This window comes from Ambystoma mexicanum, chromosome 4p, assembly GCF_040938575.1.
Source record: "Ambystoma mexicanum isolate Mex_15411 chromosome 4p, UKY_AmexF1_1, whole genome shotgun sequence".
Taxonomy (NCBI): Eukaryota; Metazoa; Chordata; class Amphibia; order Caudata; family Ambystomatidae; genus Ambystoma; species Ambystoma mexicanum.
The window spans coordinates 669637696-669652861 of NC_090927.1; the positions used below are offsets into that span (position 1 = coordinate 669637696).

At 46.0% G+C, this 15166-nt stretch overlaps 1 protein-coding gene across 6 annotated transcripts in view; it reads left to right on the forward strand.

The window, feature by feature from the left end:
- FAM135A (family with sequence similarity 135 member A) overlaps positions 1-15166 on the forward strand; it is a 1883908-nt gene that overhangs the window by 333738 nt on the left and 1535004 nt on the right. For all 6 annotated transcript variants that reach the window (XM_069606210.1, XM_069606209.1, XM_069606213.1 and 3 more), the window contains one exon: positions 7312-7436. In XM_069606210.1, coding sequence (XP_069462311.1) covers positions 7360-7436 — 77 coding nt within the window. In that variant the 5' untranslated portion in view covers positions 7312-7359. The remainder of the gene's footprint in view (positions 1-7311; positions 7437-15166) is intronic.

Here is a 15166-nt window from a genome sequence, read left to right on the forward strand (position 1 = left end):
AAGCTGCAGAATATTCACCCTGAAAGCAGGTGCACAGATAGGAATGCAAGCGGCGTGTATTATGCTAAACAGGAGTTGAATCCGAACCATGCTGGGGAAGTTATCCTGAACAAAAGAAAAGTAACGCTCGGGAGAACCCCAGCCAAAATGGCCGCCTCATCACACAAAGGATCCGGGGACTGAATGCTGCGGCGCCGAGAGAGTGTATTCCCGCAATAATAATCAGAAGATCCCACTTTGGAAAGGGCCTGTCAGCAAGACCAGACGTGCACGGAAGGAAAGGCACGTTGGACGCTAAAGTGTGCCGACTCAGACTAACACGGTGTGAAGACATGTGTGCCTGTACAAAGACGCGACCTCAGGCCCCAGCGCATGGAGACAGACCCAGGACTGCTAGTTTCAGCCAAAGATGTGGCACACGCGCGGGCGAGCTACCTCGCGAGGTGGGACTGCTCTTGCCCCCTTCGGAGCCGCTTGCAGGGCAGAGATCTGTAAAAGCAGCGCAGATGGTGGATGCACCAATTAAGGCATCCAAAGCGCCCACGGACTGGCCGCGAATATTGATAAAGTCACAGGGCCAACAGATAAGGGTCCACATGTGTTGGAATGCGGGGAGCGCGACCCACCAGCAAGTTATGCATCATAGGAAGCGCACTGCCACACTGACGGGAGGGAGACATACTGCAGCACAATAAGACACTCCTATCCGGGCAGCGCTGTAAAAGTCCTATGCTGAAGAACAATTTGGCGGCGCAGGTACTCTGAAGCGTGACAGAGGCTGCCCACACTGCAAGCTACAAATAAGACAAACTGGACCAGCCAGGACTACACAGTCCAAGATCAAGGGGGATCATTACCTGGGGGGTAACAGAAGTGCAGGGGCATCCGGATAAGACACGGACGGCGCTTTACACAGAGGGGCAGGCATGGACTGCGCACAAAAGACACTGTGGGACAGATAGAGGGACCTGTGACAGTACCAACTCATAGGAAAGCCAAACAGAATAAATTGCATGGGCAACCACCGACATTGGTGAAGAGAGACCGAGTATTAAAAGGCACCGCCCAATTGGGACCCAGGAGAACAATAACAACCTAGGATCCTACACCTTAAGGAAAGTGCTTGGCACCCCGACAACATGATACAGTGAGTAGCCCCCAAAATGAGCCTAGCGCCGGACAGGAGCGAGTAAGCGCAATACTGGATACCCAGGCCCCACTTACCTAGAACTGCAACGTGGGGATATACCGGAATGGCATCCAAGCAGACCAAGACGAAGGGGAAACAATCTACGATGGAGGACTTGATGAAAACACTGCAACTAACGGAGGGGGCCAGGAATAAAGAAAGGAGTGATCAGATGGACGCATCCCAAGCACGGGGTGACCGGCAGATCCTAGAGGCTATTGCAAACTTGAAGGTGGCGTGGGAAACGAAACTGGAAGCTGTTATGACTACACTCGGAGACGCTATCGATGCAGTACAAGTCGACGTTAACCTCCTGAGACAGGACATAAGGACTATAGCGGAACGCACAGGCGAACGGGAGAAAGAAGTGAAGACTAACACAGCTGCCTGCATATCGCACGCCTCGTAGATCCATACATTGCGACAACAAGTAAGCAACCTGGAAAACAGGGCCGAGGAAGCTGAAGGACGCGCACGAAAAAAGTATATACTAATTGTGGGACTTCCAGAAGGAGAGGAAGGATTGAAACCCCCAGTATATTGAAACCATGCTGCTGCAAGAAATAGAAGGGGGGAGCATTAACTCGAGGATTTGCAGTGGAAAGGGCGCATAGAGCACTGGCAAGAAGGCCCCCCCCCCCCGGGGTACCTCCGAGACCGATTATAGCCAAAATATTAAATTACTGTGACGGGGAGAAGATCCTGGAATACTTTCGAAAGTGGGGCACAATCCAAAGGTCATCCGTGTCAATCACTGCATATTCGGACTATACACTCCAGGTTCAATGACGACGACTGAATTTCGGGGAAGTGAAGAGAAGGCTGCACGAAACAGGCCACAGATATATGTTGATGTACCTGGCGAAGCTAAAAGTGTTCCACAGGAACAGAGCAATATCATTTGATACCCCTGAGGATGCAATGGAGTGTCTGGATGCACAGAACTGTCCGGCGGGAACAAACGACCAGAAGGAGAGTGGCACCGAGAAATGATGGTGTTTCAGGAGGCTGAGGTGCTGTATAAACTGTAACATTGGGACTTGATTATAGTCTGGAGACGTAAGAGGATGGCGGATAGAATAGGCTGTCACACATGACCGGGAGACGCAGAGAACCCGAACTCACACCCCACTAGGTGGGTTAGTTGGGTTACCAGTAGTGCGGTAACCCCCTGCTGGGTTTCTAGTACAGGCTTAGCCAGGATAAGACCAAATACGGGATCGCCTGAGATCCAGGGATGGAGCTGGGCAACAGTTGGGGTTGGGACGGGAGGGGGGCGGGAGGGGAGTTGGTGAGTTTGCAGTGGTAGTTAGGGAACAAGCTTGCACCCATGTGCTTGTGCGCGTGACACGAATGAGGAGGGAGGTTAGAGGCGGGACAGGATACGGCTGAGGGTGGGTGACCTTAAGATAGTAACCTGGAATGTTAGGGGGCTTAACAGCTATTTAAAGAGGTACAAAATAATTATGTATTTAAGGAGGCAGAAGATAGACATTGCCCTGCTATAGGAAACCCACCTCACTAGGGAGAAGCAGGAGGTGATACGAGGAAAGTGGAAGGGGACTACTGTTGTGGCTACATATTCAGCATACGCTAGGGGGGTAACGACCTGGATCGCTCCACACGTTCCTTTCCAGCTAATACAATCCACAGAAGACCCAGACGGGAGGATGGTCGCGATACGGGGTCTGATCGAAAACAAGGAGGTCTGTATTATTAATATATAAGCACCTAACCAGGATATACTGTAGCTTACTTCAAGACCCTGTATGGCAAAGTCAGTCTGTACCTGGGAGGTGTAGTTATATGGGGAGGGGACTTCAACTGCACGCTGGACCCAGGGATGGATAGATCGGACGAGAGACAAAGTACACCCACCCCCGCTGCCATAATTTTGAAGACCCTGTTGGGGGAACTTCAGCTAGTAGATATATGGAGGTTGCGTCACCCACAAGACAGACATTACTCGCACTGTGCGGCCCCACAAAACCTATAGACACGGCTAGACTACATGGTTACCTCATCAGAAATGGTCGGAGAGATAGTGCAAGTGGAATACAAAGCGAGGGTCCTCTCAGACCACTCGCCATTGGTCTTAACATGGCAATACCTGCCCTCAGAGCCAAGATCCCCACATGGCGGCTCAAAGCTGAGGCACTGAAGGACACAGCGTTTAGAGAGGACTTGAGGGAGGATATTATACAATGTTTCAACAAGAACACTGGAAGTTTAAAATCTGCAGGCCCTTTGTGTGAGGCATTTAAGGTGGTGGTGAGGGGAACAGCCATATCTAAATCCAAAGGGTTCCAGGGTGGCATTGTCCGGGAACTGCAAAAGACCGAGGAGGAGCTAGAGGCAATCATGAGCAAGGGAGACAGCTCCCCGGGGGTCGCCAAGGCAGTTAGTAAATTACAGCAAAAGTGTGGGGAACATTGGGAAAGGCTGTGTAATCTGAATAATAAGAAATACACGGAAAGGCAACATGTGGGTGGTGATAAACCAGGCAGGCTGCTGGCATGGCTGTACAAAAAAGAAGCACCCAGGTCAGTCATTAGAGAAATAATTGGGGAGAACGGTCAAATACTTGATACCCAAGAAGGAGTGAATGATGGGTTCCTCAAATTCTACCAACAATTCTACCAAGATGTGGAGGGAGGAGGACGGAGCGAGATGAGGGAAACATTAGAACATATCGGCCTGCCGAAGCTGAGCGCAGAAGAGAGGGAGGAATTCGATGCCCCGATCACACTGGAGGAACTGGAAGCAGTATTTAAGGGACTACCTATTAGCAAGGCCCCGGGAACCGATAGATTGCCTGGTGAATTTTATAAAACGTACAGCAAGGAAGTGCTCCCCCATTGCTGGTCATGCTGAACGAATCGCTGGAGACAGGGAGACTACCCGAGTCCCTCAGAGAGGCAATTATTTTCCCACTTCTCAAGCCCGATGAGCCTAGCACATATTGCGGATCATATAGGCCGCTATCCATGTTAAACCAGGATAGCAAGATCCTTCCGGCAGTGCTGGCAAACAGACCAAGACAAGTCATAGGCAAACTCATACATCCAGATCAGACCGGATACGTACCACATAGAAGCATATCTGATAATTTTAGGAGGCTCCACCGCGTCATAGAACAAACAGAAGAGGATGTGCAAGAAGTGGCCATTGCCTCACTAGACGCGGTGAAGGCATTTGACTCAGTCAGATGGCCATGGTTGATGGCGGCCTTGAAGGAATACGGAATGGGGCCTGTGTACCTGAAATGGGTAGAATTGTTGTATAGCTCCCCGCTGGCCAGAGTCAAGCCAGGGGCGATTATTTCTGACAAATGGCAGCTTGGCAGGGGCACCAGACAGGGATGCCCTTGGTCCCCTATGCTGTACATCTTTGCATTAGAACGCCTGGTGATATACCTCAGACAACAATACGAAACTGTGGGAATTTATACTAAGGCGGGGGTCTGCCCCCTATTTCATTGTATGTAGACGACATACTGCTATACCTGAGATACCCAGAGGAAAACTTGCAATATGTCTTGGAAGTGTTGGAGCGATACCGTCGTTCTCTGGGATATCAGTAAACCCTATGAAGTCGAGCTTGTTCCCCCTGGGCAGATATAAGGGAATCCCACAGGAGAACCTATCAGTTTTGTAGATGCCCTGGAAGACTAGTACCTTCAGGTACTTGGGTGTAGCTATTTACCACAAGGTGGAAGATGAACACACACACAACACAGAGAGGGCAGTGGTTAATTTGGACAAGAGCATGAGATTCTGGGCGAAGCTCTCCCTGGCCATGGTAGGGAGGGCGGCGCTGCTGAAGATGGTAGCACTACCCAGGCTGCTACACTTCTTTGTGAACATCTCCTATATGATACCTAAGAGATTCTTTGGGAAATTACAGAGCTTATGCAGAGCTTTCATATGGCATAACACTAGGAACAGGATAGTCTTATGGAAACTGCTGAATATGTACGATAGAGGGGGTATAAAATTGCTGAACTTTGAGCTCTACTACCTGGCTAGACAATTACAGTATGTGGCTTAATGTCTGACAGAAGATCCCACAGCTGAGTCTAGACTGCTACGGTCTGAATGTGCCCCGTCTTCCTGAAAGAGATGATATGGGTGCCCAAGTCAGAACCAAGTGGGCGATCAAGGTTGCTGAAACTGGGATGGGAAGTATGGCGCAAGGCTTGACTGGCCATGGAAAACCCGACTCCATGTTCCCCGCAGATGCCGCTAGTGGCACTATTGGGGGTGGATGAACAACTAAGAAAGACGATCCATAAACACTGGGAACCGGTGGACATCGCTACACTGGGAGACCTGTGTCAAGAGCGGAAGGCCATAGAACTCGAGGTGCTGATAGATGAAACCGGACTGCACCCGGGGCAACACATTACCTACACCAGAGTGGTACGGCGGGTTAGAGAATTATGGCCTGGAACGGCGCTTGAAGAGCAACCCGACAAAGCCATAGAAATAATCTGACATCTCAGGGGGGGGGAGACATTAAGTCTCCCGAATTTTTGAACTTTTAATGTCCAGGTTGGGCAAGGAGGTGACGCAGTTGAGACGGGATTGGGAGGAAGAAGTGGGAGCACCCATGCATGATGGACTGTGGGAAAGGGCCCAGGGTGATCACAAAAAAGTGTCCAGGAACGCGGGTTTGCAGCAGATCCAATTATATGTAACTCACAAAGGGCGTATATGACCCCCCCCCCAGAGGGTCGCCAGATTTAAGAGTGCAGGAATACAAATGTGCCCTAAATGCGGGGAGGAGAATACTGGGATGGTACACATGTTCTGGGCATGCCCATAGATAGCAAAATTCTGGGGAGAGATAGCCCATCGATTGTCTGAGAAAGGAATAAAGTTGGATGTGGAATCGGTGTGGGCATGTATGGTGGGCAGCTTTACAAGACCTCGCAACCTGAAACATGCAAGTAAACTTAAGGACCTGGCTTACATACTAGTCAAGCGTAGAATAGCCATGGGCTGGAAGGCGAGCCAAAGGCCCAAGATAGAGGTGTGGTGGCAGGATCTCCGAATGTGGGCAGAGGCGGAAACGGCAGTATGGTATGAAGCAACTAGTAGGGGGGCAGAGGAAGAAACTGAAACTTTGATAGCCTGGAGACACTTAGTGGCCTCACGGTATGGGTCTACCCAAGGCGGGCCAAATGAACAAGCTCCTCCGGGGATAGAGGAAGAGGAACCTATAGAAGATACTAAAGCGGAGAGCGTGGGAGAGCAAAGCTCGAGTTAAGGGGGGAGGGTAAAGTGGAAACAATGGCTAACTTATAGTAGATTTGCTGCTTGATAATTAAGACGTACACTGTTGCAGGGTTCTTTTTCCTTTTTGACTGTTATCGTTGAAAATAATAACGGTTTATATATATTTCCATGTGTGCCAAGTCGCGCACGCCACATAGTAACCATTACTGGAAGTGCACCTCCAGTTCAGAAACCAGATATGTAGTTGTCTGCAATCTTGAGAAATGTCTGTCTTGGTTTGATTAAGCTATGTATAACGTAGCACTGCCATATAAGACAAAGGCAACTTTCTAGAGCAAAAGGCTTGCATTTCAGCTAATTTGATTACCCCTAATAGCTTGCTGATGGCTCTGAACTGGAGTTGCACTTCCAGCTATGGTTAATAGGTATGTGGCATGTGTGACTTGGCTCAAATGGAGTATTGTACTTTCGCATTTCAGGTGAGTTTTTTTGTCTTCAAACCTTTTTAAAACACCTTAATTGTGCTGTTTGTTGTTATATAGACACATCTTACGCCCAAGACCTGTGACATAGCCAGTCGTGGAGACACTTACACACTCGCACTATGATGTCTGTTTAAACATTTCAGATCCAGTCTGCACCCGAAGCTATTCCAGAAGCTGATGAAATAGTGGAAGAGATAGAGTATCCATCAGAAACAATGTTAACATTCGATTGTAGCATTGGTAGTTCCCTATTTGACACAGTTGTTCTTCTTGGTGCAACAGCTGCATCAGCCGTTTCAGACAATGTCATTTTTTCGTGTTGCATATTTTCTGGAAACTAACAGCAATTGTTTGTGTGCGGAATATATCATAATGTTCTTCTTGTTTTTCGTTTCAGTGAAACATGTGCTACTAACGCCCACTGGCGGCTTCATCTGAAAGAAAAATGAGTGAAGTTCAGGCTACAGCAGAATTCTCAGTGGAGCTTCACAAATTCTACAATGTAGATTTGTTTCAGCGAGGGTAGGTGCTTCTCTGCATTATGTACAGTTAGGGTGTTTGTGTGCTTATGCAAAGGGAGCACTTTGGCCGATTAAAGCCAATTTCAGTAATTCTTGTCAAATTCTGTATGGTGTGCTTTAAAATGAATAGCAGTCTCGGTTATGTTTTTTTTGGGTATCATACAATCAAAGACAATAGAATATGTGACCTAGGAATTAATTTTCATTCATGAAAATGCCCATGCCGAATGGAAAACCAAAGTAACTGACTGATAACCTGCAGAGAAATGAAAATCTATATCACGATACAGAAGTGCACTAAACAGGATTCCTGGTTCTTTGCTTAGAAGACAGGATTTTAGATTGCTAGCTATACAAAAGAAGGGCCGCATTAACGTTTTGGAAGTTGTATTTATTTTTTTGCCACGCATTCACATGGTCTTCTCGACAGAGCCTTTTGGTGTTCTGGGAAGCAGCATATCACTCTCAAAGATAAAACCATGAATCTAATATAATTTGTTGTCATTTTAAACCGGCTTCAGAGCCCTATTTCAACCTAGATGTGGCAGATATCTCATTGTGAATGATTAGCGTCAGTTTCAGAATGATCCTTTTGTTGACACAGTCCTAGATATCCTTTTTGTGAACGGAATCCTACCACTGCTTGCAATGACTGTGTTGCAGATATATAGTTCACAAGCATTGGTGGCATGTCTATGTAGAGCACTTTTGCACCCCAAAAAGTAAATCCTCTGCACTGCAGTAGACCGGCTCTGAGGCCATGATCTCAACAGCCCATCCTTAATGGTTGATGAATTTCATTGTGTACGGTGAGGAACTTTTGAGGGATATCAACTTGAGGACCCCCGTGACCGAATTTCTGTTTTTGTGTCTATTAAGAAAATGTTGCATTGGTGTGGGAAACTACGGAGACATAGAGTTCCTCGACTCCGTTGCAAACAATTGGTTAGCATAAGTTTCTTACACACCATTTACTGCTCCATAGGTCATAGATTAAAGTACACACATCTGTTGAAGTGGTTCAACAAAAGTTTAATCGTGGCCCTTTGTCTATGTAGAGCACTTTTGCACACCAAAAAGTAAATCCTCTGCAAGGAAGTAGACCGGCTCTGATTACTTCCTTAATGGTTGATAAATTTCATGTTCTCTATAATTGTGCAGCATGCATGTGAAAAGGACTACTCTTTTGATATTTTACACCTGAGCAGTTGCTCAGGTTACAGTGCCCAAATGCAGGAGCAGGCAGCACAGATGCTGCCCTGTCACTCGATTCACCACCCAAGAGGACTACAGCAAGCAGGAGGCCCTGAACAAACATGAAGGTGATCTGCTCAGTTTGTTAATAAATTAATGTCTAACTCCAGCTAGGATCACATAGTGCCACTAGCATAGTCATCGTTGTGGTAAGTGCTTCCCAGGTCGGGGTTGGAGCAGGCAGTTTAAAAAACTTTAAATGCAGACATGTCAGCTCCCACTCACTACTGTCAACGGCTAAATTACATCCTGGTCTGCTACAGTTACTGTTCCTCTTTATTCTTGGCAATTTTATATTTTGTGTACAGAAAGAAGTAGAGAACAAGCAAAAAATAAACGTATGTTTTTTGTAGTCTCATTACAGTAAAACCTTACTTCTTTCAGAAAGATAGAGGGAGGTACAAAGATAGGCTGAGAAAAAAAGCGCAGCGAAGACCCTAGGAAAGGAGCAATAAAGAAGGGTGGTTAAACTGCTAGAGGCATTGCAATATGGCAACTAGGGTACAAATGAGAAAATCGAGGGACAGCAGAGCAATTGGAGAGAACTTCTGAGAGACCATCATAGAAATTGGAGGAAAGACGTCTGAGCTGATAGACTGAGAGGGCGTCTAAGAGAAAGCCAGAGAGACTGGTAGAGTGTCCAGCAGAACAATGGACTTCTTGTGAGCGGGCGGGGGGGGGGGGGACCTGCGATTCCCTCAAAGATTTGGTCGAAGAAGAATTAATCAAATGTATTTTAGTTTTTTGTGACAGTCCATCGCAAATGTATGCAGGGCGGGGGGCAGCACCCCACAAACCCGAATTCCCCCATCTTTATTACCCTAGCCCACCCCTGCATACATTTGCAGTGAAATTCAATCAAAAGAATTTGATGCAACCTTCCTTGAGCAAATCTTCTGCACAGTAAACTACCTATAACCGGGTGAGTCAGCCAAGAGAAGCAAGCAGGAAGACAACCTGTGAGATATGAGAGGCAGACTGAAAACAACTAAGGAGGTACTCTACATAGAGATCTCTTGGGGAAACAGACCAAATCTGTGCGGTGAACAAGTTTACAGACAAACGATTGAGATGATCAGAGCAGGATGGAGAATTGACTCGTCAGTACGACATCTAGGAGGCAACTGGGAAAATAAAATCAGAAGAAGAGAGAAGAGCTTCTGCAAGGGTCCAGTAAACGGGCAACTAGCTGAACAGGAAATACCAGAAATCAAATCACAGCTGTAGATAGTGATAGATTGGGTATCGCCACAAGGGAGACTAAGATGAGGAAATTGAAAAGGAAAAATAAGAGGGAAATAGTATATCAGGGAAGGAAAGGGCATTTGAACTGTTTGGGGGAGTGACATTGAGATGAGAAAGTCATAGGGACGTGGAAGTTCACTAATGGGGAAAATAGTGTGTGCAAGATTAAAAGGGAAATAAAGAGATTGATTAAATTAGGTACTTCATCACAGTAGGTTACCTCAACACAGCAAAACACCATATCTCCAGTGTTACTTTTAGCTCAAAAGTCAGATGACGTTTTTATGTTAACCAATCATCGATCTGGCAAAATTGGAAATTATACATAATAATTCATGAAAAATTACCCTGAGAATACCTATTACACATTGACAATTAAAAATGTTTACATTAGTAATTCAAAATACTTTGTGTTAGGAGATTCAGATTGCACAATTCAGGCAATTCACAGAAATCAAATTCATATTCTTCATTATAACAATTTTCAGTTTAAAATTGTTAGGCAGAAACCTGTGCAGTTCCCTCTGGGACCACTGCAAAAGATTTAAGACTACAGGTGGTTGGCAGTAAACCCAATTGGTAGCAGTCTGTACCACCCAGATTTACCTGGTAGCTGTGGCTGAGCAGTCAGACTCTCAAGAAGACTTAGGCAGTATACAGAGTATTCACAATAGGTTAAAAGAACACAGTAGAAAAAGCAAACACTGACCAGAGCTTGGTGTAAAAGAGTTATAATTATTTATTTAAAAACACATCTAGTTAAACACACTGGCACTAATATTGAGCAGTTCAAAAACATGGTCACTAAAAGATATACACTCCCTTCAACGATTATTAGACAAGTCTTAAGTAAAGCAACACTTATTTTCAGACAGCGGTGAGCGCTTAACGAAGATGGCACTCTAATCGATCGGTTAAAAAGGGAGAGAAGGCAGAGCAAAGATAGAAACAGATCCCAACACTTTCGGAAGAACACAGTAGGAGAAGAAGGCAGATTAAAACCGTAAAGTCAAAGTTAACAAGGCCGGGCCCACTTTAAGAGGCTCCGGTCGAAATGTGTCCAAGGTCACACGGTTGAAAGTGCCCAAAAGTCTCGCAACAGTTTCAGAACGAGTTGGATCAACAGAAAGGGACCAGTTTAGATGGTCAGGGCGGCCAGCCCAGTCCAGAAGGTTAAGGGATTATTGTTACCTTGTAGCAATCTTTAGAAAGGGAGGCCTGGTGGACACGGTACCTTAAAATGGTGAGAACGCTCCAGCGGGGGCAGTTGTTCCTGGCAGCGGGTGCAAGTCGGTGCTTCGTCCGAGGGAAGAGAGGATCTCGTCGGGGAGGAAAACAGGAGTCCGTTGCAGTGCCAGGGAAGAAACCAGCTGCGGAGTTCTCAATTAAAAGGAGCAGTCCTTTTATTTGCGGTCCAGTGGTAAGTGGCTATCCGGTTGCCGGGGTGCTTGGCACGGGCAATTCGACCACAAGACGTCCTGGGATGTGAGAAAAAAAGGTAAACTGGTTGTGCCCACCCGTCAGGGGAAGAAGACTCTCCAGCAGGGAGATCTCCTCTGTCGTTGGGAAGTGGTGAGTCGGTTCAGCAGGGCTCCACCGGTGGTGTCGTCGTAGCATGTCGGCTCAGCTTCTCCCTCTTCGGATTTCAGGCCCTGTGGCGACTTCTGAAGTTCCATTCCCAAAAGCCCTGCTTTTATGCAAGAAACCCCCATTCATTCAGTCTAGCTGTCAATCAAACATGCTAAGTAGTGAGCCGGCCGGCTCACCACTTGGGCCAATCACACAAGAGTGCGACTTGAGTTGCCAAGGCAACTCAGTCCAGGGTGCCTAAACCCCCTCCCACACCCTCTGTGGTACCCAGACAGAGTGGCACCACTTTGGAGGGCTTCTGTGTAGAAGCCCGCCAAAAGTGGAACAAAGGGCTCGACCTTTGGTTTGGAGTTAGAGGCGAACACAAACGCCATTTTAAAACCGAGTTCTGGCAGAAAATACCAACCGGTGAATTAATATTAAATAAATAAACCGGCGGTATGTTAGAGGCTATGTTAAAAAAGTATTAGCCTCGAACAATGGGAAAATCCCATAGAGATATATTCGCGGTTGAATATAAAAAGTAGTATCCACTGCCACCAGCCAAAACTCGACGAGGGGGGACGGGACAGTGCCCCCTCGAACACCAGACCCTGGGGCAATCGAATTGCCCCTACCAGTACACCCACAATATGATGGTTTGTACTGGTTCTGTTAGTAATTTGGGACTAGTAAAGCCAATGGTGACTTTACATGCCCTGGGAGACAGTAGTCAGTCCCAGGGTATGGAGTCTATGGTGGGGGGGTCACTATGACACCCCGGTGTTACTGCGCCGAGGGTGCTGTGTAACACACCTAGAAAAACATATGAGACCCTATGGAGTAAAAGACCCCATAGCCCATGAAACACATTAACATTCAAAGGAACACCACAAATCATGTCCAAGAGTGGGAGGAAAAGAGTCTCACTCTTGGCAGGAGAAAAAAACAAACTCCAGAAATCCAGCAAAGCTGCTGGGGGACTCACTAGGTTAGGAAATTCAGCCTAAACAGAGAATTCTCCCTAACAAAAATAAATAGAATATTATAGATAATGCAAATATGTCTTAATGACTAATGTTCAGCAGCTTCTCTATTTCTAGCCATATATAGTAAAACGTGTAATTCAATGTCAAGCTAGTACCAGAGAATATAAAAGCCCAAGTTTGGTCGCTGTGCAGGTTGTCGAGAGGAAAACGCAACCGGCGGTATCCTTAGATATGACTGATCTTTTAACAATGCCAGTTTCCCCCTCTAGATTGCACAACCTGCAAATACGGTCATCACAAGCAAGGTTCTTCCGAGCTCCCACTCTGGATAAAGTAGGAGTAAGCCTAGGCATAAGTTTAGCATACACACCTAGTTTTTCCATCTATGATAGTTTGAAGATATCGGAATGGGGCGTTAATCGGGAAAGATTGGAATGCATATCTTTTATACAGGGTTATACTTGAGAGATTTCTAAACTTCTTGTCCCTATCCCATATCCCTGCTTTTTCTTTTATTTCAATTGCAATCCCAATATTATCGAAAGATTTTAGACCGCAACCAATCAAGTCCAAAAACGTCTTTCTTATTACCTCTTTCAACCAATTCTTTAGAGTGGTTTTAGGGCAGGGTTCATGCAGTAAGATGTTAAAATTACTATACATTGTGTTCTGATTGTTTTTATACATGGTAATGTAATGAAAAGTTGTAACCAAATGTAAAATGAAAATGTTGTAAAAGTTTGTTGATCAAACTAAAAACAACGGTTTGAAATAAAAAAAAGATTGTTTCCTTCTTCTCAAAACTTTACAAATAGTACTGCACTATTGATTTTCTTGAGATTGCCAAGAGCCATATTGCCCAGTTGTCAGCAAATTGCTTCAAAGGGTGTGCAATTCTGTAAACCTTGAGATCGTCTCCATAGTTTCCCCTCTAGTGGTTTGAGCCAAGCAGTCTTTGTCTGTAAATATCTATTTTTCTATTTCTATGTGTTTGTAACGCGCCGACAGCCCGCAGGCATCAGGGCGCGGAGACATCCTGTGGAGGATAAGTAGCATAGAAAGGGAAAGACCGAGATTGGCTCAAGAGGGACGGGTCTTATCATATGTATACCTAGGGGACAGCCCCTGGTATATCAGGAAGTCATTGAAATAAGTGAGTTTTCAGTAGTTTCCTGAAATTACTATAATTTCCTTCCAGTCTTCAATTCCCTGGGAGGCTGTTCCAAAACTTGGCTGCTCTAATCGGGAAGGCTCTGCCGCCCCCTGCTGCTCGTTTAACCATTGGGACAGCCAGGAGGCCGATGTCGGCTGATCTCAGGTTTCTCCTGCGTATGTAGAGTGAGAATTTCTCTTTAAAGTATCTTGGCGCCTTGCCATGTAGGCATCTATGGACGATCGTCATGGCCTTGAAATAGACTCTCTCTTCGATTCTGAGCCAGTTAAGATCTTTCCTTGCAGCCGATATGTGTTCTCCATATTTGATTTTCTTAACGATGCGAATGGCATCATTTTGCATAACCTGGCATCGTTGCAACTCCTTCTTGGTGGCACCCACCAGTAGTGCATTGCTGTAGTCCAAATGGGACAAGATGATCGCTCTTGCGATATTTGCAGCGTTTGCTTCACTAATACAGGGTCTGATGGCTCTCAACAAGCGCAAGTGATATGTATTGTTTTTATGTAGATAGTTTACTTGTGCTTCGGCCCCCACTGATGCTTCTACCAACATCCATAGTGTTTTGACTTGGGGTAGCACTGGAATTTTGGCTTCTTTTATCATGAATTCCCTATATTGGTCTCCTAGTTTGGATCTTGCATGCTGAGATCCAAAGATCATGAGCTCTGTCTTGCTATTGTTGAGACACATCCAGTGCTTCTGCATCCAGATGTCGATGATTTTATAGACTTCTTCTATTTTCTGTAGTGTAATCTCCTGTCATTTCAAAAACCAACTGTGTATCATTGGCTTAGTTAGTGAAAAACACACCGATGCTTTCCAATAAGTCACAGAGGCTGCGCATGTAAATGTTGAATAGCAGAGGGGACAGACTTGCTCCCTGTGGTACTCCAAATAGGATGAGAGCTGCTTCTGAGAAGGTATCTCCCCAATGAATACGTGCGTTCCTATCACTTAGAAAGGACGCTATCCAAGCCAGTGCAGGTGGAGAGCAGCCTACGATTTTATCCAGAGCGTTTTGTAGTAGTTGATAGTCCACTAGATCGAACGCTGCACTGAGGTCCAGCAGCATAAGCATCCCTGATTTTCCCTGTTCGATCAGCTCTAGCATGTGGGATTGTAGGTCGAGCATAGCTGACTCCGTACTATGGGCTGTTCTAAAGCCCGATTGCTATTTGTGTAACATCTCCAGCGTTTCCATGTGTTTTTGTAGCCGATTCGTGGCGATTTTGTCCAGAATCCTCAGTACAAAATTAGAGTTTGCTATAGGGCGTAGGTTGCTGGGGTCTTTCGGGTCCAAACCCGCCTTTTTGACCAAAGGAGTTATTGTTACTTTAATGGTGTTTGGTATTTTCCCTTCGGAAAACGAGGCGTTGATTATTTTAGTGAGGGTAGGAGCAAAAAGCTTTGTTATCCAGAATGATTTTTGTGGGCAGGAAATTTCTGTGCAGGATGTTGGTTTCATTTTAGACAACACCCGACAGAAATCCTCTCTTT